The sequence below is a fragment of the Puntigrus tetrazona genome, chromosome 8 (assembly GCF_018831695.1).
Source record: "Puntigrus tetrazona isolate hp1 chromosome 8, ASM1883169v1, whole genome shotgun sequence".
NCBI lineage: Eukaryota > Metazoa > Chordata > Actinopteri > Cypriniformes > Cyprinidae > Puntigrus > Puntigrus tetrazona.
The window spans coordinates 21,035,965-21,058,516 of record NC_056706.1 but is presented as its reverse complement, the minus strand read 5'-3'; the positions used below and the strand labels follow the sequence as shown (position 1 = coordinate 21,058,516).

At 38.7% G+C, this 22,552-nt stretch overlaps 1 protein-coding gene across 1 annotated transcript in view; it reads right to left on the bottom strand.

Moving 5' to 3' along the window:
* The window catches only part of cabin1 (calcineurin binding protein 1), a 69,128-nt gene extending 47,426 nt beyond the window's left edge, over positions 1–21,702 (bottom strand). Inside the window, 27 exon segments of the mRNA XM_043246756.1 lie at positions 600–865; positions 2,074–2,258; positions 2,767–2,856; positions 3,475–3,639; positions 3,826–4,087; positions 4,161–4,306; positions 4,390–4,596; positions 7,681–7,833; positions 8,916–9,028; positions 9,124–9,277; positions 9,412–9,654; positions 10,978–11,175; positions 11,708–11,839; positions 12,002–12,189; positions 12,275–12,347; positions 13,621–13,838; positions 13,928–14,058; positions 14,758–14,929; positions 16,012–16,244; positions 16,246–16,425; positions 17,487–17,636; positions 17,713–17,842; positions 18,899–19,079; positions 20,287–20,421; positions 20,575–20,688; positions 21,439–21,534; positions 21,652–21,702. Coding sequence (XP_043102691.1) covers positions 600–865; positions 2,074–2,258; positions 2,767–2,856; positions 3,475–3,639; positions 3,826–4,087; positions 4,161–4,306; positions 4,390–4,596; positions 7,681–7,833; positions 8,916–9,028; positions 9,124–9,277; positions 9,412–9,654; positions 10,978–11,175; positions 11,708–11,839; positions 12,002–12,189; positions 12,275–12,347; positions 13,621–13,838; positions 13,928–14,058; positions 14,758–14,929; positions 16,012–16,244; positions 16,246–16,425; positions 17,487–17,636; positions 17,713–17,842; positions 18,899–19,079; positions 20,287–20,421; positions 20,575–20,688; positions 21,439–21,534; positions 21,652–21,654 — 4,318 coding nt within the window. The 5' untranslated portion in view covers positions 21,655–21,702.
* Positions 21,703–22,552: the final 850 nt, after the last annotated feature.

Below are 22,552 nucleotides of genomic sequence, written 5' to 3'. Positions count from 1 at the left end.
GTTTTAAAACGTAACACACGGCCAAACATGATGAAATTTAGGTTGCCTACAGCACCAGTGTTATCTAGCATCTGTTGCCTTAAACTGTTGATACAACCAATCAAATAAAAAAAATAGCTAAAAGCACGATTTACCGGGTGAACAACTGCAAAGCACATTCATAATTCAAGCAGGAATGACAAGCGCAAATACACGACACAAATATACAAACAGCGGAAAACACAAAATGATGGTAATTCGGTGGACCGGGTGCGTAAGCAATTCAGCAGCGCAAACAACAATAAGTGAACGGAACCCATTCGGCCTGAAAATCAGATTTCATTACCTGAAGGCTAGAAAAGACAAAGTGGAACTGAAACGAAGTCAATAAAGAATAAAAAAAACCCACTGAGACACTGTTAGCGATGTTGCCCATTTTCCCATGATCCTCTATGGCCTGGTGCAGATGGTAAGAGGAGGGGTGGGAGGAGATGTTACTGTACACCAGAGCCCGTAATTCAGTTTGATAGTGGTGAATAACCTTCATCATCCTCATTCCCCCGTGCATGAGTGAGTGAGTGAGTGAGTGAGTGAGTGATACTCTGGCCCTTGTACTGTACCGTCCTGCTGCTGCTGCTGCTGCGGCCGCTGCTGGAGCTCCTGCCCCTGCCTGTGCCTCTGCTGCAGGCTTTTACGTTTGATGTAATCGTGGTCGACCGGAGTGACCGTGTACGGGGGAGAACTCGCACCTGCCGCACCGTCGCCAGGCAGAGAAGCTGTTGGAGCCACCACAGATGCGACAGACGAGTTGGCCAGCGCTGCCGGACAGGTACTCACGCCAACCGAGGAGCGCGAGTCCTCGTCGTTAATGGACGGAAGCTTTTCCCTGTTTAGAGTAGTAGAAAAAAAAAATGATTACAAACAAAAACACGCAGACTCTATAAAACATCTTAAAAAACGTTTTTGTACACAGCTTAAGCTTAAAGGCTTAAATCACCCAAAAATATAAATTAGCCTGTGGCTTGCTCACCCTCGAGGCATCCTGGGAGTACATGACTTTCTTCTTTCAGATGAATCCAATTGGAGTTATATTAAAAATTGTCCAGGCGCTTCCAGGCTTTATAATGGCAGTAGATGGGTGTTTTTATCATCAGTCCACAAGACATCAAATAAAGCACAGAGCACTCATAGCTCAGTGGTATAAATAAAGGCCCCCTGGAGCGAATTCATACGTTTTTGTAAGAAAAATATTAAAAATAAAACTTTTATTCCTCTTCCGGTGACTGTCACATGTGGAAGGCGTTGAATGTTTGTTTACAGGAGAAAAGGCAGAAACGTTTCCTGACTTTCGCAAAGGAAAGCCAGTCTCCTCTTTGGTTTATATCGATATCCGACGTTTATTGTTTGCAAATCTTTGGCTTTTGCTTCTGATTCATGACCGCCATTTTTTTGTTCTTTCTCCACACTTGCCACTAATCACGCAACGCAGATGTCCAACGTTATCCACTGGGAACGCTTCCATGTACAACACTTAGATGAAGTGAGTGTTTGTTATGTTTGAAATATGGATATCCTTATTACAAAAACGCATGGATTCGCTACAGGAGGCCTTTATTCACGCCACAGAGCCATGTGAGGGACGTTATATTGTGGATACACACGCTTTATTTCACATCTTGTGGACTGTTGAGATAGAAAGAAAAAACACCACTGCAATGATAACACTTGAAAGAGCAAAGACAATTTTTCATGTAATTTAATATAACGATTGAATTGAACGATTGAAAAAAGGAAAGTCATATGCTAAAATGGTGAGTAAAACATGGGCCAATTAAAATTTGGGGGTGAACTAATCCTTCAAGGCTATGTTTGAACTAGTGCATTTTTGTTTTAGATCAGATACGTTTTGATACAGTTACACATATCATTTACGGCATTTCCAATCCTTGAAAATTGGGACTTTGTAAAACATTTGCTGTGTATCCTTCACGTGACATCCATTTTCAGTTGTGTAGTTTGGATGAAGATTTTTATAAAGCAGTGAAAACGGCTTTAAACCGAAGATGTAAAGAGGACCTAAAAGGTTTGTCATACTTGTCGACGCTGGTTTTGGGTGCGGTCTTTTCCTCTCCACGTGCAAAGGGTCCGACGGCAGCTTCAGCCAGCATGTTGAAGAACAGTTCATAATCTACTAGCTTCATCTGCTGCTCAGATTGTTCACCATCATCTTCCTCATTCTCCAGCAACTTCAGAATAGTGGCGCTCAGGCGGAAAAACAGCTGACAAGTCAGAAGTAAGAGAAGAAATATATTTCAAGAACAACTATAATTGTTTAATTGACATTTTGCAATAGAATGGGAGTATAGGAGTACTAGCAGTGCACTAAATGTTTTGGGAGTTTCTTTTGTTTTGTTTTTTTTCCCCAAGAAAACTTTTTGATCACAATACAGATTTGCGCATTGTTACAAATTTATGTTAAATAAATGCTGTTCTTTAGAAACATGCAAAAATGTTTCTACATAACTACTAAAGCAGCACAATTATTTTCAACATTGTTAATGAACAGAAACATTTAGAGTAAAAGATTGTGCTGAAAATCAAAAGGAATAAATTACAACAGAAAGCATTAATAGAACATTCATATATTTCCAACTGTAATCCTATTTGACAATATTACTTTTGTACTTTATTTTTGATCAAATGAATGCAACTTCAATTAGTAAAAAACATCAAAATTGTACCGACTCCAAAGTTTGAAACGGCAGTGAGCTTCATTTCACTACATACCTCTAAGGCCTCCATAGCGAGGTCAGGCGGGTTGTGGTAGTGGATTTTGCGTGGGTACCTGGCGGCTTCCTCGTGCAGGTAGTGTGCAGACTAGAGAGAGATGACAAGGGCTGTAATGAGATGCGTGTCTGACTGTTGGGCGGACAGCAGCCAGTTTCACACAAAAAAATTATTGTTATATATATTTTTGTGTCTCAACAACAGTTACACAATAGAGCCCATGGAGTTAACATGTCGATTGTGACGGATAACGCTACGACTGAAATCCCAGAACATTATAAACGGATGCACTCTAACCAATGAGACAGCAGTTTTACTCCAGGTTCATTTATGCAACAACAATGGACTAAAAATGGAAAAGTTTTTCTTAGCATTTTTGAGAACATTTGCAAACATGACAACGGTGTCAAAATGTTCCCAATTTACAGGAATACAAGAAAACAGCTAAAACGCTGCATATGTTTGCCAGGCCACAAGTTCGCGGTGTCACCTTGTAAAGACACTCGCACGTACAAACTAAGTTGGGTATCGTTCGAATTTTAGCAAGATTTTTTTGCAGTGGAAGTGTACGAATGGTTGGAGAACGGACACAGGCTGGGACCGTTGTCTCGCATGTGCTATGTTGGTATGTTTTGACCTAAACTGATGCCATGAGTTCTCGATAGCCAATCAGACCATCACTAGGCCAGCTGTAACTTAGCTCATCACCTTTTTGTACAGCTGCAGGTAGTCTTTGGGCGGCAGTTTGCGCTTCTCTGCAATCTTTCCCAGCATGTAGTGAATGAGCCACTCCTCCTCATCACCACCACAGCGTGAAGCACTCTGAAAGCACTGCGACGCCGTCTCCAACATTGAGTCTCTGCGCTCTACCATCTTTAAAAACAAACAAACAGTAACGGAAACAAATCTCGATCTCTTATTTCTAGTTTTTTTAACACACACTCGTTCATTAGCTACGTTTCCATCATTCCAGGTTTGCGCATACGTTTAATTCGAATCTTTAGATGGAAACATAGCTATTGTTAGTACAATAACTCTTCGTTTTACAAACAGAAGTACCTGTTTGATCAAGTCAGGAGGAAGTTCGTGTTTCCACTGTTTGAGCTGTCTGGAAGCGAAAGAGTGCAAGGCGTAAGACATGGTGCCGTACTCGATCCACAGAGAGAGGTTGGAGCCGTCTATCTCCAGAGCCCGTTTGAAACAGGTCAGCACAGCCAGAGAGTTTTTCCAGATGGGCCCGTCACTCCTGAGCTCATTGGAGTTCAGCTTGTCCTGGATGCGGCTGGCGCGTGCCAGTGCCATGCCTGCCCATGAGTCAAACCTTCGTGAGAGACAGAGACGGTCACCTTACAGCTGGGCTAACTACATTCGTGTTGAAAAGTTCAGCCGCAGACCTGTTAGGACACATGCAGATGTCGTGCATGTAGAACTTGATGGCCTTCGACTGCTCTTTGTTTTTGAAGTGGTAGTCCGCCAGCAGGTAGTACAGCTCGTTGACCACAGGGGGCGCCGGGGAAGCTCCTTCTGGAAGAGCTGGCACCTTGGAGAAAGAGAAATACTTTTAAGTGACAGATGAGAAGATAAAAAAGGTCTAGATGAACGCATGAAAGTCGATGAGCTCACCTTGAGAGCACCTCCTTCGATATAAGCGGACACATCGTCAACAGAGATTGTGGGGCCGTCGGTGCGTGGGATTATTCCAGAAAGCCTTTTAAGCAGGTTGGCAAGGTCAGCTGAGACAGTGCTGGTCTTATAGCTGTCAAACTCTGGCAAGGTCTTGGGTTTAAAGTACTCAAACATAAAGACCGCATCATCCCAATGAAGCTCCACCTATATCAGAGGAACAGACAGGAAAAGAGAGAGAGAGAGAGAGAGATGCATCAATACTATGTGATCAGGCTGCAAGACATTATTTTATATATATATATAGTATTTATTAATATTTTGAATTAGCATTTATTTTGAATACATCCAATTTTCATTTTCATTTTAGTTTAAGTTATCTTGTTAAGTGATTCTAATCATTATATTTCTATTTAGCTTTACTTAATTCTTATTTTAATTACATTGCAATATTTAAAATTTTCTTTGAAGCTTTTTTAAGTTAAAAATTCACATCAAATATATACATTTTATTTAATTTCTGATTTATTTCAGTTAACGGAAATCATTTTTAAAAGCTGTCATTTGATGCTATTTTAAAGATCATTATTTGGTGTAACACAATATGTTGGCATGTTTTAATGTTCAAAAATGCATTTATTTTTCAAATACTGTATATTATTGTAGCTCCTCTATGCCCGCCTCTCAAATGCATAATTTACTATAAAGACCCTCCTTTCAACAAGCATAGTATGCTCTGATTGGCCAGCTGACAGGTTCATTGTGATTGGACTTACCCCACAAGAATGCGTCAGAAACGTAAAACCACTTTCCCCAATCGACAATAATGTCATTATTAGTTTTACCATCGGTTGAAGCCCGAAAAAGGAACAGAGACAGCGCTCTTCTTTATTTGCAATACACAAGCCGTGATTGACTCCACTGTGATGTGACCCTGTTTCTCTCTATTACACACACACTGCCCATTTTAAGGCAATTTCAATCTGGGTTGTGCTGTTCTGTTGTAAGCAATCTTAATGATTCCTAACTGCATCTACAAGGCCAAATAAAGCGCTTTTGCACAGAAACACACAGCGTCTCCTGGCAAGGCTGCATCATGCAAATATTCATCATTAATATTCATCTTGATCTACTATCTTGATGTAGCGTTCTGAGGGCGTGTTTAAACGAGGGGTGTGCTCGAGTCTTTACTTTTATTAAGAATATCTCTTTGAGATTGATACTTTAGTCTTTGCAACTTCAGGGATATTATCTATTCACTAACAGCTTGTAACATTTCAAAGCGAAAGGAACACTTGAAATCACATATGACCACTTTACTAGTTTTAGTTTTAGCAATGTCCCTTTAAGACGGAGGTTTTCATTAAAGTTTGAGCTGAACTTTGCAGGAGTCGATTGACATGAGCAGGATTGGGCACCCCTGCTTTAAAGGAGCACGCCATTTTCCGATATCAAACAGCGCCTGAAAACAGTCTTGCTTGCACAGAGAGCATGTCTGGCAAACTGGGGATTATTTTCCCCTGTGTGATATCACTGCACTTGCTGCGGCCGTGTTACGGCAGCAAACGTCCTTGATTATTACGCCGGAATGACAGTATCGGTCTTAATTATATCTGTCTAGGAAATCACAACTTTTTAAGTTCCACCAGTCTTAGTACACAATATAACTACAAGTAAGAGTCAAGTTTTAAACGGGAACAACATCGAAACTCTTTGGTCATTTTTGAAGGCAATGCTACTGGTCTAATTGGATTCAATGATCTATGCTAAGCTATGCTAAAAATGCTATCGCCAGACCCGGAGATCGGCTGAATGGATTCAAAAATGGTAAAACTCAACTTATTAACTCTGGGGGAGTTAGAGAATGAACCTACTTCCAAAAAAGGTGGAGTGTTCTTTTAAGACAGACATATTTAAAACGCCTCTTTGGCATCTCTTTAAATGGGGAAACATCAAACTGGTGGAGCTTCGTTCAATCATAACTCTATGAGTCACATGTCTTGGCTTTAGACAACAATTACAACAATTATGCACTTTTTGCAACCAAATTAACCTGTTCATCTGCCTGTAAATCTTCAAATCAGGATTTTGCTGTACACAAGAGTGGAGAGATTTAACTAGGAATTTCTTTCAATCTGTGAGTTAGAACAGACTCGTCACCCTCAGGAGTAACAGTAATATGAACAGCAGCAGGCTTACAATAATATCATCCGTTTTTTTTCAATACCCTGAACTATTCGACAATAGTCAACAAGTGACAAAAGACAGAATTATCTCTTATTTTTTCAAAAAAAGCAATTTCCACACTGACATTAAGATAATGGAGAGAAATGAGCCTAATGTCAATAACCGGTCCCAAAATTTGTGCTTTTGTAGTTTTGAATTATAACACCAATAGTGCAGATTCGGACAAATGAAAGAAACCTTAAACATGGTTAAAAGAATAAAACCAGTTTATACCATTGCTTAACTCATTCAAAGAGAAGAACAAAAAGTCAGGAGCCAGCAGCAAAACTGTATTATTAAGCTGAGAAGCAAGCAGATTTTAATAACCAAAGCTAAAAACCACAATTACCACAAACACTGACTTTCGTGGTTTGTTTTTTTCCCTTTTCCTTCCTCCTCTTGCAGCTCCTAAGCTCAGTACTCTATTTTCTAGATGCATGCAAAAACACAAGCAGCATCTACGCGGCGCAATCTGTTTCCTCCAGAGGCACAGGAACAGGCGCAGAACACCTCGGTATTGTACTCGGGTGGTGCGTACAGCAGTTCCCGTGTACAGAGCAGCGCTCCATAATGGCTGAGTGGGTGGCTAAATGATCAATGTGACTCCTGCTGCCAAAAGATAATCAATCACTGAATTATTGCTGAATCAGACCGCCGACTCATCCCACCCAACATCCACCTACCTTCATTAGCACAGGGACAGCCGAGTACGCAGGAGACTTCCGAGTCATGTTCGAAACCAAAACCATTGACTTGACATTTTGCGGTAGCATATCGCAGCAAAGCTAAAACATTACAGCTTTATTTTGAGCGATCGCACAAAGCATGCCGAGCGAGAAGAGGCACAAAAAACGACAAGTGAATCATGTCTTCTCTATCAAGCAGAACTAGGAAGTTGATTAATGAACTGAATGCGAAAATAAATGTTTCAAATGCTCAGTGAGATAATGTTTCGATGAATGTCGAGAACATTTATTATCTTGCGTACACTGATGAACTGTGCACATCTGTGGCGCTCAGAAGGTTAAGTGTGCTTATAATGTGCTTATATCATTTCTGCATTACCTGTGGGGCAGAATGCTCCTCTAGGTATCGGGCTTTGCTTTTCTTGCTCGGGTAGGCGTACAGGCAGAAGAAACACTGCTCCAGTGCGGTCTCCAGATCCTCTTTATATGGCAGGTTCTCATGTCCTGAGAGCCTCTCCCGCAAAACCCGCACCTGAAAACAGACACATGATCAAAATGGGGCAAAATGGGGTCCCTAAGATTGTTCTTTTTTTTTTGGTGACAGTAAAGACATTTATAACGCTTATTTATTTTGCTTTGTTTGATTTATTTTAAGGTTTCCTTGCTTTAGTGTAATAGATTTAAGTACTGAATAACATTAAAACAACAAACTGACGATTTGTGTATAATAATGTGTTATTTTATATGCATTGTTGTTATTATGAGTTGTAACGTTAGCAACTATTTTTACAGCTACGTTATTATTCCAGCTCCAGCTAGTCACTAGTCCAGCTAATAACACAACACGCCCTTAACAACAAAAGACAATGCTTTATTGAACCTTTTCTGATAAGAAGTGTTCAAACTCGAACATTTTTGACAGTTGGTTCTGTCCAGTACACTCTTAATAGTTTAACCACAGCTGTCGTTGGTTTTTTTGTCAGGAAGTAACATCGGTTATGCGATCATATTTCTAATTTGAGGCTGTATTATGCAGAATCAGTCTAATTGTAACATCATTACATTTGATAGGCCAGTTTTTTCTGATTGACGCACGAACAGGCCAATCAGAATAGAGGCTCATGAAAAGTAATTAGACAGGCCAAAATCGAGTTTTTGTAACTTATACCACAAATATATATTCTTAAGGACATCAACACCTAAAATAAAACTCCAAAAAGGTGTACAATATGAGACTTTTATTAAAATTACAGTTGAACCACTGATGTCATAGAGACCGTTTTAATGATGTCCTTGCTACTTTTCTGGGCCTTGAACGTGTCAGTTGCATTGCTATCTACGGAGGGTCAGAAAGCTCTTGGATTTCATCAAAAATATCTTAATTGATGTTCTGAAAATGAATGAAGGTCTAACGGATTTGAAATAACATCAGGGTGAGTAAATAATGGAAGAATTTGGGGGTGAACCGTCTCTTTAAATAAGAGCACAATATGGTTAATATACAATATGACTAACGTACAGGAGAAATATTTCATAATACCCATAACAAAAGTGAGGTCCTGATTACAGAAGCACAGTGAAACATGTGTCGGCATGATATTGCATGAGACTCACAAAAAATTTGAGTAGAGTGCCATTAGAGTTGCAGCACCAGGAGCGACGGCCCAGGTATTCGTGTGCCGTGTTCAGAAGCATGAGGGAGGACGGCAGCAACGGAGTATCATCCTCTAAAAAACACACACACACACAGCTGTGTCAACAACACGGACATGTACTAAGATTATCGCTGCACTGAAAGGCTGTTATCTTTCCTTAACCATACCATCATCATCCTCATCTGTGATGTGCTGCCTCAGCATGCAGTCAAAGGCTGCCTCTTCCTGTTTGATGAGCTGGTACAGAAGAATCCACGGCAGCAGCGATGAGAAATGAGCCTCTTTGGGGTCATCGGGCAAGACCATGCTGTTGGATATCAACTAGAGAACGAACACAACAGCTCCAATTAGCGATTACCCCGGCCTTCAGTGCGCCACGATCCTTCAAAAATGCAGATTAGGTGCTCTAGAAACATTTCTAATTATGATACGTGCTCCCGTGGATCCACACGGACCTGTATGAGGTTGTTGGCGAGGCGCGCGAGGTTCGTGGATCGCGGGGTGTGACTGAGCAGCTCAGGCTTATCTGTCATGCAGCTTTCGATGCCCCTCAGCAGGGCCGTGATGGTGGACACCCACTCCTCCTTTGCAGAGGGGCTGCCGGGCAACGCAGAGCTTAAGTGCTGCATGGCCTCATTGAGAGACACTTCGGATGTCTCGAGGCAGGAGCTGTAGTCTTTCAGCCGCAGCAGGGAGCTCTGGGGAGAGAAAAAAAAAAATACGGATGTGGGGTCAAAAGGTTAAGTGTCTGAAGACGCCACACTTTTGTGGAATTGAGGGTTGAGGAAATGTTCAGTCATACGTGTCACATTAAAGACAAATGGGATATCACACGCTTAGAGCAAGGCTAGTCATTATTCCCATAATAACTAGCTTTTAACATGCTGGCTCTATCATTTTGAGCTCTGATATGAATCAAACTGATCCACGGATTCAAGATGTCTGTGAGGAAAATATGATGCCTTTATGAGACAATTTACTTGAAGACTATATACGCTGAAGTACAAAGGTATTCATGATGCCTAATTATATACATTGTGATGGCTCATATTTCCTTTCAAAAGTTTGGAGTTGGTAAAAGTTTGGGGCTTCAGAGTTGATCTCAAAGTTGCATTTATTTGATCAAAAATAAAATAAAAACATATTTTTACAACAAAACATAGCAGTTTTCTATTGGAATATATTTGATAATGTAATTTATTCCTGCGACCGATGCTGAATTTTCAGCCATATTACTTTGATTATGATTACTATTACAGTTATTATAAAACAAACATTTTGTAATCTTTGATTAATACAGTTCAATTGATAAGAAATTATATTTCTTTGTAACATTATCCCCCGGTTTCACAGACAAGGCTTAAGCCTAGCCCTAGACTAAAATGTAAATCTGAGCTGTTTCAACTTGTACTGACTGATCTTAAAACAATGTCTATAAAAATTACTTTTCAGCTCTAATTCCTTCTTAGCAAATCTCTATTTTAATGAAAAAAGGTTGTTTGTGCTAGCCCTAAATATACTAACGTCTTAAAAACCTCATCTGTTTAGTGCCTATTTTCAAAAATAAGTATAAATGCAGATATAATACACAATGCTTTATAAATAAAATTGTTCACACATAAACTTTCAAATGTTGTTTTGATGTTTTGCCTGCATATTTAATTAACGTTCCTTTAAATAACAAGTACTCCTTTTAAAAGAGCACACCAATTAAAAACAAAACGCGAAATAATACGTTTTTTTATTTATTATATCGTGCAGAAGGGATAAAGTACAGTCAGCTGGTCATTAACGCAAAGTAAACCCTGACAGAATGATCAGAACCACAGACGCAAAGTGAAGGACTCTTGAATGATCATGAAGGGCTTTATTTTGCATTAATGACCTACTGAATGTACATTACGCTGCAAAAGCTTAACATAATAAATAAATGAATGTTATGCAATATGAATAATTTACAATGCGTTCATAATAACATGTGATGCATTATAGATACAGTCTTTGCAGGAGGCGAGCTTTACCTGCAGCAGTAAGAGCTGTGCCGGTCTCTCAGGAGCGGAGCTGATGTAATCTAGAGGCTTCATTCGTGCCGAGCCGGGGCCGAAGCTCAGCGTGGGCTGCAGCAGACGGACCACAGACTGGTAGTCTCCCGTGTCAAACAATCTCTGGATCTCCTCTAGAGACTGACATCGCTCTAGAGACTTCAACTTCTTCTCAATCTAAACAGAGCAAAGAGAAGAAAACGATATGGCTATTGAGTAGGTACTTACTCTTAACCTACATGTAAAATAGTATATTTCTCAGGTAAGCGTGCCGTAAAAGCACATATTGTAAAATACGTAAGCAGGGCATTTCATATGTAGTATTCTCAAATGAATCGCTTGCACAAATTGTAGGGTTCAGAAAAGGGATGATTAACAATTACCTTGTATTAATGTATTAATATTTTTTAAACACTCATGCATCTTTTCCTCATTTACAGCTGCTCTCAGATTGGTCCTTAATCACTTTTAAGCTAAGTCTCCTTAAATCAGAATGTATATCATCATAACTTTACCTACTTCTCTGAAAATTAATCATTTAAAGAGCTCAGTCCTTCCTTTTCTCTCCATTAAGCTGTCATCAATAATAGAACCACGAACAATGTATGAGCGTCACATGAACAAACGTGTGGAAATACTACGTCGCGGTTTCTACTGAAAAGGATTTCTAGGAAACGGAGATGAGAGCTCAGCTTGTTTTGCACCGTACCTCCTCTATAGAGATGGCATTGTCCGCGCTGAGGTTGGGCAGGACGATGGTGATTTTTTCCATCTCACTTGTCTGACCTTTCAGCAGACCGACACACATGTCGTAACACTCCAGGGCCTCCTCCATGTCACCCTAAAACAGCAAATTAACATTCAAATATTAATGTCCACAGGGCAAAAACTTCACACGGGTAATTAAGTCTTTAAGTGCAAATGCAATCTATACGCATGTCGGAACTGTTCAAGATCACCAATCGTGTTTTAATGATGCTGCTGGTGATTCCGTGTCCTTTACCTGAAATGCGAGGTATCTTGCTTTGAGCCAGTGAATTCTGACTGCAAAAGACAGCCAGGCACCTTCAAACAGATCTCTCTGAGAGGAGGCCATGGTCAGGAGGAACATGTCTGTCTGAAAGCGGGCCTCCGCACCTTCGGCGTCCCCACAATCCCTTCCTGAACCAGACATGGTCTTCCTCTGAGACGCTGTAAATACAGGCGTATGTGATTTTATGATCCGTGAGTGTCCGATGTCAAACACAGCACAAAGGTCTGAGTGTGATGTTCTTACTGTTCTTGCCCTTCATCATAGACTTCTGCTCCAACTGCAGCTCCAGACAGCAGAGACACATCAGCATCATTTCCTGTGACATAACGGTTTAACGTGTAAGCAGACGTGTTGTAAATGAAAGCACACTGTGATTAGACCAAATGCATGTTTTCAACACTCAAAATAAAAATGAAAAAATGCTTCTTGAGCAAATCATGAGCATGATTTCTAAAGGATTGTGTGACACTGAAGACTAAAGCAATGAATCGATGCTCAAAATTGTTTCCCATCACAGAAATAAATTACGCTTAACAGTACATTTAAAATAAACATTTGAAATGGTAATAATCCTGTTACCTCCAGATAAAAGTTCAGTTTGTGTTTCTTTTCTGGTCTTGTATTTTAATTGTGTAGGTTCATTTACATAACAGAAAGCCCGTGACCTAGTTTTTGCTAAAACACTCATTAAGTTATCCGTCTCTGTCTGTTTTTCAGTAGACCCACTGGGAGAACTACTGCAAGTTCAGGTGGCATGATGAATAGAGTTTTGTTTCCAGGCAGGTGCAAGCAGTATGTGTGCCAAATGTCTTCTGATGAGGAAAAAACTCTTTTAAATGAACATGTGTAGATATGCAGATGAATAAACATGGTTCTGAGTCATTCTTCTGTTTTTAAAACAATCTTCCCTTAGGCTGTCACACTTATCCAGACTAGTGGAATAAAATTGTGTTTCAGCGCTTGGCAAACACACACAAAAATATATGTATTTCAAATTCTTAATTAAAAGGAATAGTAATACAGTATGAAAATTGCGCAATTTTTTACGCACCCCCAACCCATCATGGGTGTATATGACTCTCTTTATTCAGACGAACACAGAACAGACTTTTTTTCTAAATTTATCTTGGCTTTATTACGGTTTAAAGGAACACTCCACTTTTTTGGAAATATGCTTATTCTCCAACTCTCTCAGAGTTAAGTGGAGCTTTACCATTTTTGAAGCCATTCAGCCGATCTCCTGGCCTGGCGATACTATTTTTAGCGTAGCTTAGCATAGATCATTGAATCCAATTAGACCATTAGCATCGCCCATTGTTCAATATTTTTCCTCTTTAAAACTTGACTCTTCTGTAGTTATATCCCAGAGATCAAAAACAGTAAAACTCAACTTATTAACTCTGGGAGAGTTGAAAAATGAGCCTTTTTTCCAAAAAAAGTGAAGTGTTCCTTTAGGCAAAAAAGGCGAGTAAACTAAAAGTTAAGTTTCACTATTCCTTTAATAGAATTTCAAACATAAAAGCAAAATTCCATGTGGAAATCTGCCTCGAACACAACAATCTTTCCATGAACCTCACAAACAGGATCACCTTTATGTGCTGGTTGCTGGAGTCTCTGAGCAGTGGGTTGGGCAGCCCAGTGCTGTGTTTCCTCCAGCAGCTGAAGAGATCCAGCACCACCACGCCGAGGCCCGCCGGCCACTCCTCCAGAAACTTCTGCCCCACCGCCTTCAGATACCTCAGCATCAGCTCCAGGATGCCTCCGTTCCGCATGTTCGCCAGCAGGAACGCATGCACTTCCTTCCGCTCTACGGAACCACAAAGAGAAGAGAGAACAATCAAAGAGATGCAGGAAGAAGTAAATCGCTGACTAATAAGAGCGCCTCAGCTTCCGTACCTGACTCCATCGAGACGATGTACTCAGAGGAGTTGGATCCTCGATTCAACTGGGAATCAGGTTTGCTGTCACACTGCGAGTCCATGTTACTCAGGCTCTCCTCATCTTCATCGTCTTCAAACTTTTTCAGTCTGGAAATAAAGCTAGAGTCAATGTGACGTAAAGGGAGACTTTCTTAGGACATGTTTGTTTTCTAAAATACCACTATGGCCCTATTCGGACGGGACTAGGTTTATTGGTGCACTTAGTGATTTTTATCCTGTCCACCTCTGTGATAATTCACAACCAACGTGTTTTGGCCAAAGTGAATTGGAAATGGATGCTCTTATCTCACAAATACTTAATATATTTGCTTCCTGACAAAATAAATAAAAATATATCAATAAAATCAACAGCCAAATCACAAAAACTGTTAAGACTGGCTATTGTAATAGGATTACTCGCATTAATTTCAGCACTCAATTACACAGTGTTTTAACTGATTCTTCTTTACGAAAATTAAACATGCCCTTACTACAAATAAATAATAGCTTCAACGTGGTATTTGAATAGTAATCAATCCGGATGACTGTGCAATGCAGAAAGGCCCAGATATACAATATAATAAACATGGCGATGTTAGTCCTGTCTGAATTGGTACATGATAATTGCAGACGAATTTCAAAGCAGTCCTGTCCGGATTGTGCTGAAGGATTTCAGTCGAATGCGTTTTCACTGCTGGCATGACAAAAAAAATAGAGAACAACAAAATGTCTTACAGCTAATTGCTAGATATGGTCACATGCAGATTGAAGGCGAACCCCTGAACAGAATAATATTCAAATAAACACCTTGAGGGGAGGAATTTGAGCAGGAGCTCTTGGAAGTCGATCTTCTCTTCTTTCTTGCACTTGGTGTTGCGGACACGGGCCGGGCGTCTCTTCGCCGTCTCCACCGTGTCCTCTACCACACGTTTCCTCTTGGTGCCTTTCTTCGCTTTGTCATTCAAGGCAGCGTCCAGAGCTGTAGAGGTAAAGAGCAACGACGTCGGTGTCACATGCATGAAAGCGAAGGCTGAAATGCTCTCGAACACAAGTTCTTTACAGCTAACGTAATCTGATGTTTCAAAAAGGTCCGTCACTTCCAATGAGCGTGTAAAATAAAGAGGGTGGTTGTCTGTATGAACACTTTCCTCAAATACACTATCGTTCCAAAGTTTGCGGTTTGTGAGCTTTTTTAAATGTTTCTATTAGATTTGATGAAAAATACAATAACATAAGTACTATTGTAAAATGTATTTACAGAATATATTTTACAAAATAACTGTTTTCTATTGCAATCAATTTTAAAATGTAATGCATTCTTGTGATCAAAGCTGAACTTTCTGCATTACTCCAGTCTTCACTGTCACATGATCCTTCAGAAATCATTCATTAGCTGTTTAAGAAACATATTTATTTTTAACGTTGAAAACTGTTAACTGGAAAACTGTTGAGAACTGGATTCTTTAATGAACAGTATTATTTATCTAAAAAAGGTTTTTCAACGTTATAAATGTCTTTAATGTAAACTTTGATCAGTTTAGCGTAAAAAAAATAATTTATTTTTGTTTTTTTTGGGGTTTTTTTAATTTATTGACCCAGTCTTTTGAATAGTGCATATATGATTTGAGAGCAAAAATTTCAAACAGCCGAATTGCTTTTAAAAAGTAAACTGAATATGTTCAGTATCCCAGTCACAAAGAAAGCACCCAAACTAAATCAGAAATGAGTTACTTAATTACTTTTTTAAACATCAGATGATAGGAACATTTATTGTGTGCAATTCCGACTGAAAAATGTGTTGCATTTACAGTATTGTAATAACTGAAATGCATGAAAACACGTATGTAATGGAATTGAAATGTTATTTTTCGTTTTTTTCGCAAAGGTCAACAGACAATCGTTTTGCAATCCAGAATCAAATTGTCAAAACCAAACACTGAAAAATGTCTTAACATAAACACAGTTTAAGTTTGCTTAATTCTCTAAAAGCTCTTTTCAGGCACTTTCTATCTTTTTGTGAAGTGCTCTGTAACAGTGCGGGTGTAGGCATGCATCACTGACCAGCGGTAGTTAGCGTGGGAACAGCTCCGTCCTCAGCTCCGTGGGCCGCAGCGGTGGTGACTGTGGTCGTGGTGGTGATCTCAATCACGTTCTGGCTCTGTGGGACTCCTGCGGCAGGGCTGGGCTGGGTCAGAGGCTGGACAAGGAGCTCGGGGGCAGGGGGCAGACTGGCGCTCGGGCTACTGGGACGCGGCGGAGGGGGAGGCGGGGCCTGAGGTACGCTGACGGGGACGGGGGCTGTGGGGGTCTGAGGCAGCAGCGGCAGGGGCTGGAGCGCTGGTGGGCGTTTGAACGAGGCAGTCTGGGTCGCGGTACATTGACAGGTCGATGCGGCGCCCGAAGTCAGGACGTGGGACCAGACATGCGTTCTGGTGTTTGTACATCGCCAAGAAACTCTCCCCAACACTCTTCCACCTACACCGATTGGAGGCAGCAAAATAATACTTGAATATGATTTGAAATGATAGATTTAGCTTTTTATGCCAAAATAAATTAGCAATGATCATGTTCCATGATGATATTTTGAGCCTTCTGTAAACCTAATTTTTGATTTGCAATATGCATTGCCAAGATCTTAATTTGGACAACTTTAAAAGGTGATTCCTGGTTTTTAAATAGCTGTATCTTAGCCAAACGTTGTCCGATCCTAACAAACCATGTTATCAAAGGAAAGCTTATTTATACTGCTTTCAGATTATCTATAAATTTCAAAATAAATAAAAAGATTTTACTTGCATGACTGGTTTTGTGGTCCAGAATCACTCATATAATAAGTAGACCTTTTAGATTTGAAAAAAAATTATTTGAGCTTTAACTAGAGACGAGCGATATAAACTATCGCTCGAAAATTATTTTTAATTTTAAAATGTGAATATTCTGTTGCAATGTTTCTATTCATAATGATTGTGGGAAAAAAAATAGTTATATTATATCCTGAGAGCGACCCATTCTTTTACATTCTTCGTAAAAACAGTCTGCATGCCTAGTTTTTTATACACCTCTGGCCACGGAAGTGATAGGAACGCCTGATTCCGATCACTGGAATGCATGTAATGAATATGAATGTATAAATGTAAAAACAAATATACGCTGTATGTGTGTGTATATTTATACATGCATTAATATACACATTACACGTACATAATGTAAACAAAAACTTACTTCAGATGCAATTAACCGTGATCATTTGACAGCACTATTTTTTTATGCACTAAGGAACTTACTTTTAACTTACTGACCCTAAACTTTCGGACAGACAGTAAAAATAAGCAGAAATCCATCAACCTGTATAAATATGTGTCGATTGAACAATAATCGATAAAAATATTTTGTTTCATAGCGTTGATGATGAAAAATTAAACTACCTACTGCTTTTTCATTTCTTATTTGTCACAGAAGTAGTCAACAGACATAAATAAACTAAATAATAACCCATGATATTAGCTCTCTGTTGATCAGCGGTGGCATGGACTCACGTGAAGTATTTGATGGGCTGAACCAGCTGCAGGTCAGCTACTGGATGGCGTGTGAGCTTAGCCTGTCTCTGTCTCCTCAGTTCCAGCGCTTCCTCTACGATGCTGTGGGCTTCCTCCTCATCTACATCCACATACTGCACCGATACATGACTGCAGACACAGGGTGATGAACGTTACAAAGCTATTTCTTCACCTAACGCTGGATGCCTCGTTATAAGAAACATACAGTTTGGAGAACATCTTCATAGAGTCTCGTCTGAGGCAGGGCTGCTCTTCAAAGATCTTCTCCTTGAGCACTCGACCCTTACTGTAACCCGTGTCCTTCTCCAGAGCCTTACAGATGTAGTACAGACAACCTGTGGGCAAACAAAAAAACATTAAATGCCTAAAAAGATGACATAAATAAACCACATGCTTGTTCAGTGGCCTTGGCTTCAGAAGTATTTTCCCATTACGTATATTTTAGAACATCTTTAAAAAAAAATTGGGTGTTCACGCTTGGTTGGATTTATCTTTACAAGAAACTTACAAAACTAAAGAAACCTCGAGTTATGATAGACGACGATGTCATTTTTTACCTATTTATTTTGACTGTAAATCAAATATTATTGTTATTATTTCAATTTTTTTATATATCAAATAAAAAGCCTGTGATATTACAAAGTAGCAGAAAGAAGGATAAACAATGGATGAAATAAATAAAAATAAACAAAATAAGAAATATATTATTACTATAATAAATATGTTATAGTACAGTAGAAAAAATACATTAAAAAAGTTAAAATATTAATATGACTGTACAATGATTTTCTATTACAATTGAATAATTACATTAAAATACATTATTGCAGTAATTATGTAATATGTAAAACCGTTAAGCTTTCTTTGGAGGAAAACTACATACATGCTATATATTTAATCAATGAATCCATCCATCCATTCATTACCGGCACATACATTTAGTTTTTGCTGCAAAATATCCAGTAATAAACAGAGATGATATCACTTACTGTAGGGAATTATATACCTTTAAATGCATATGCTTGTAAAATCAAGGTCTTTATTGAAAATAAACTGGATTTTTAATTTCAAAACTGAAATGCTGCATTCTCTACTAAGTATAGGCTACTATTTTTCTTTGTCTACGCATTCTTAGTTACATGAGCAGAAATGTTGTTTTAGAGATCTTTTGATTAAATAATTATAAATCTGTGCGCTTTCTGAGCACTAATGAATCATGCAGTGTAAATTTTGATTTCGTGTCTAAAAGGAACGATGAATATTTCATGAATTAAGCCGATGATAGCTGTGCAATAGCTGTGACCTGATTCTAGAAGATCTGGGTTTCTAAATTCAAAAACATTTTGGTTTCCGCAACTCCAAAAGTTCTAGTCCAGAGGTTTGTGACTCACAGCTGTAGTCACTCAGAGCGTAGAGGACCGTGATGAGACTGTCCAGGCAGGGCCAGTGGTCCGGGTTACAGCGTAAGCCCACCTCAAACGCGTGACGGGCCAAAGGCATGCTGGCCTTCCTTAACGCCAGCTTTCCCATCTTATACCACATATTCACATCTGTGGAGTCCAGCATGACAGCCTGCAAGACACAGTCAGAGACTCATCAGTCTCCAAACTGTCTGGTTTATGGACCTCATGACACTGGAGAGATAGTAATTATAAAAGTTATGACTTGTCCCCACCCCTTTTTTTTAAATTTCATGACACCGCACTGTCCCTACAGGATTCAATGCATACCTCTTTTTTAATGGCTTTTATTGTTTATTTTGTTATAGCGCCGGGACGTGGCATCACACTATGATAAGGGGCGTAACACGCTTGAGGTATTCGGCCAATCACAACGCGCTGAATAGCTGGCCAATCAGAGCACACCTCACTTTTTTTAGAACGACGAGCTTTCCACAAATCAAACCATTTCGGAAGGCAGGCTTAGAAACAATAATGTACAGTGTGTGGAAAATAATGTGAACCGCAAACACACAAAATAATGCCTGCGAAAGGCTCCTATTCTTTGTTACAATATCATAATCTCGCTCAGTTCTGAACTTCATACACTGAACAAAGCGATGGATCAAACGGATGAAACAAAACTAATAAATTAAGAGGCCAGCGGAAGTAAAATATGGCATTACTCTACATACAAAACAGATGATAAAAATGAAGGAGCTGTCCACATGATTCCCATCAAATCCAGGATGCCCATCCTGGTCTTTTCAGAGAATTAGGAGATCGACAGGTTAGTAAAAAAAACCAAAAAAACAAATCAACAAACATTCATAAGATGTGATGCAGTAAACACAAAAGCTCATACACGTGTTTGGACACATAATATTTGGAATATTACTTTGACTGTTAGATTAACACTTTAAAGAAACGTTTGTTATTAATCATTAACAGCATTACAGCACTTATTAATGTAAGTCAATAATTATTTATAAATGATACGTGAAGGCTTTATGCATTAAACACATGCCTAACATTAACCAAGATTAAAATATACTACATATGACGATCATCCACTTTTTTGTTGTTGTTGTTTTTGTTTTTTTTTCAGTTTTCATTTTTTTCTAGCATCAATAATGAGCTATTACAGAATACCTCTATAGCTTCTGACCTTTAACACAATGCTGACGTGATCGAATCACCAGCGCACCGTGAGCACATGTGAGTTATTATATTCCTTTCGGGCCGATATCGATATTTACGTTCAAAGCCATTATCGGCTGATCCGGATATGGGCCCGATAACATCGTGCATCCTCACAACGCCGTGAGTTGTTCATTTACCTGCACGTAGAAGTCCATGGCAGTGTCTAAATCATCTCTGAGCACAGCAAGACTGGCCAGGTTTTTATAGGTGGAGTACTTCAACATCAGCCCAGGATGCTTGAGTCCAACTTTCTCATCTTCAGATGCTACTGCCTGTGCAGTAAAAAAAAAATGCACTCGCATCAATAACTAAAAATCACTAACAATTAATCACACGCCTTCTTCGAAAAATAGAGAGCAACGATAAAGCTAAATATGAAATGATATTCTGGGTTTCACGGTAAGATGTTATGGTCAGAGCTGAACCTCCTTGAGCAGCGGCGTCTTGAGGAGCTCGTGGTAGGCTTTGGCAGACTCGTCAAACTTGTCGTGTTTCTGTAGATCAAGAGCTTTATGATACAGGGCAAACGCTTCCGCCTCCTGCAATACAAATGAGAAGGAAACGATTAAATTGGATTGAACCGTTACATTTTTATTAAACCCTATCAAGTAACAATATTTTAGCATAATTGATTCACGTGTATTTTTGCATTGAAATCTTTGGCTCATTTTTCTATCATTAGGAATATATTCAAGTTTTTTGAATTGTCTTACTTCATTATCCATATTATTATCCTTAATTGCGATGAATTGCATCCAAAATAAACGTGTTTGTTTACATGATGTGTGTTTACTGTGTATATTTATTATGTATATATAAATACAAACACACGCATGTATATATTTAAGAAAATATATTTTAGAAAATTATGTGATTGTGTGTATTTATGAATACATATTAAATACACATTACACATAAAATATGAAGTATGAATGATGTAAACAAAAACTTATTTTGGATGAGTTTAATTGCGATTATTGAGATAATATTTATATGCATTTCAAGTAGTCTACTATACCGTTATGAAGATCGATTTGCAGTGATTAGATTTTTAATTTCATCTTACTCTTCGGTCATATAAATAGCAAACATTTTGCTCTGTATAAAAAATATCCTTTTGATTCAATAAAATATAAGCTACATATATTCTCCTATATTTTATTATATAAGCCATAAAAGCCTGATCTATTCAAAAAACCAATTTTTCCAAAAGGTTCGAAAAAAGGTTCCATAAGGGAAAAAATGAGCTTTACATGGTTAAAAAAATTTTTTATATGAAACTGACTCACCTGGGCTTCCTTCGTTTGACTTGGTTTAGTGCTTCTGAAGGCATCTTCGTGTTCATCTGCAGCCTGAGAAGCTGCATTCAGAGCAGCTATCCGGATCTGTGATTTGTAGAAGATACATGAATACACAGCGAACAAAGGAAACGAACAGGTCAAAGGCTCATGAGAAAATTTAGATTAATAATAACGGAGCATAAAATGCACGGAATGACTTACCATGTTTTTTATTTATTAAGGATCATTTACTCCAATCATCAGCATCTGTTGATGTCAAAAAAATAAATAAACATAAATACAAATAAATACAAATGTGACAAGTGTTAACTGGATCACTATATGACTACCTATAAAAAAAAAAAGGTGCTAGTTTATTTTGTCTTCTCTGAAGAAAAAACTTTGTTTCTTTATTAAAAAAGTTTTAAATAGTACATAAACGTTTATTCTGAAGTGATTAATCACGACTGATCATTTAGCAGCGCTAATTAAATTATTAAACTACATGCTAAACTAAACAAAAACAGGCATATCACATTACTGTATGTTTTTATGTTCTTTTTGATTGTCTCTTGGGCCTAATTTAGATAAGAGACATTTTAGAAGAATTTCAGCAAATGCAAAAAATTGTTCGTGGCATCAACAATGTGTTATTTTTACATGAACGAAAACTGTGTGACTTTGTGATAATGAATGGAATTTGTTCATAAGCAGACTGTACAAAATATAATTTTTGCACTTACACTTTTTTTTGTTGAAAATGTACACAAACAATAAAAAGCAAACAATAACTACCTCTATTTACACTCAACATATTTGTCAGAGCCTACTTTTTTATATATAATGCCCTTCAATGCCTTAATGCAAGGTATTTTTATCCACAAGGATACAAGATTAAGTCAGCTCCCCCAAAATATAGAATGCAATAACAATCTAATTGGTCAGAGCTTCTATTTCCCCACACAGTATGTCGTGTATGCTATGCTCCCAATAACATGGCAATAAAAGCACAGTGTTCTTGAGAAAGCATGTTCCCCAAGACACACATTTATTGTGCACTGATGGGAACCACAGATGGTTTCCCTGTTATCTTCCTTGACCAACACAAAAACGTTTCTCAGAT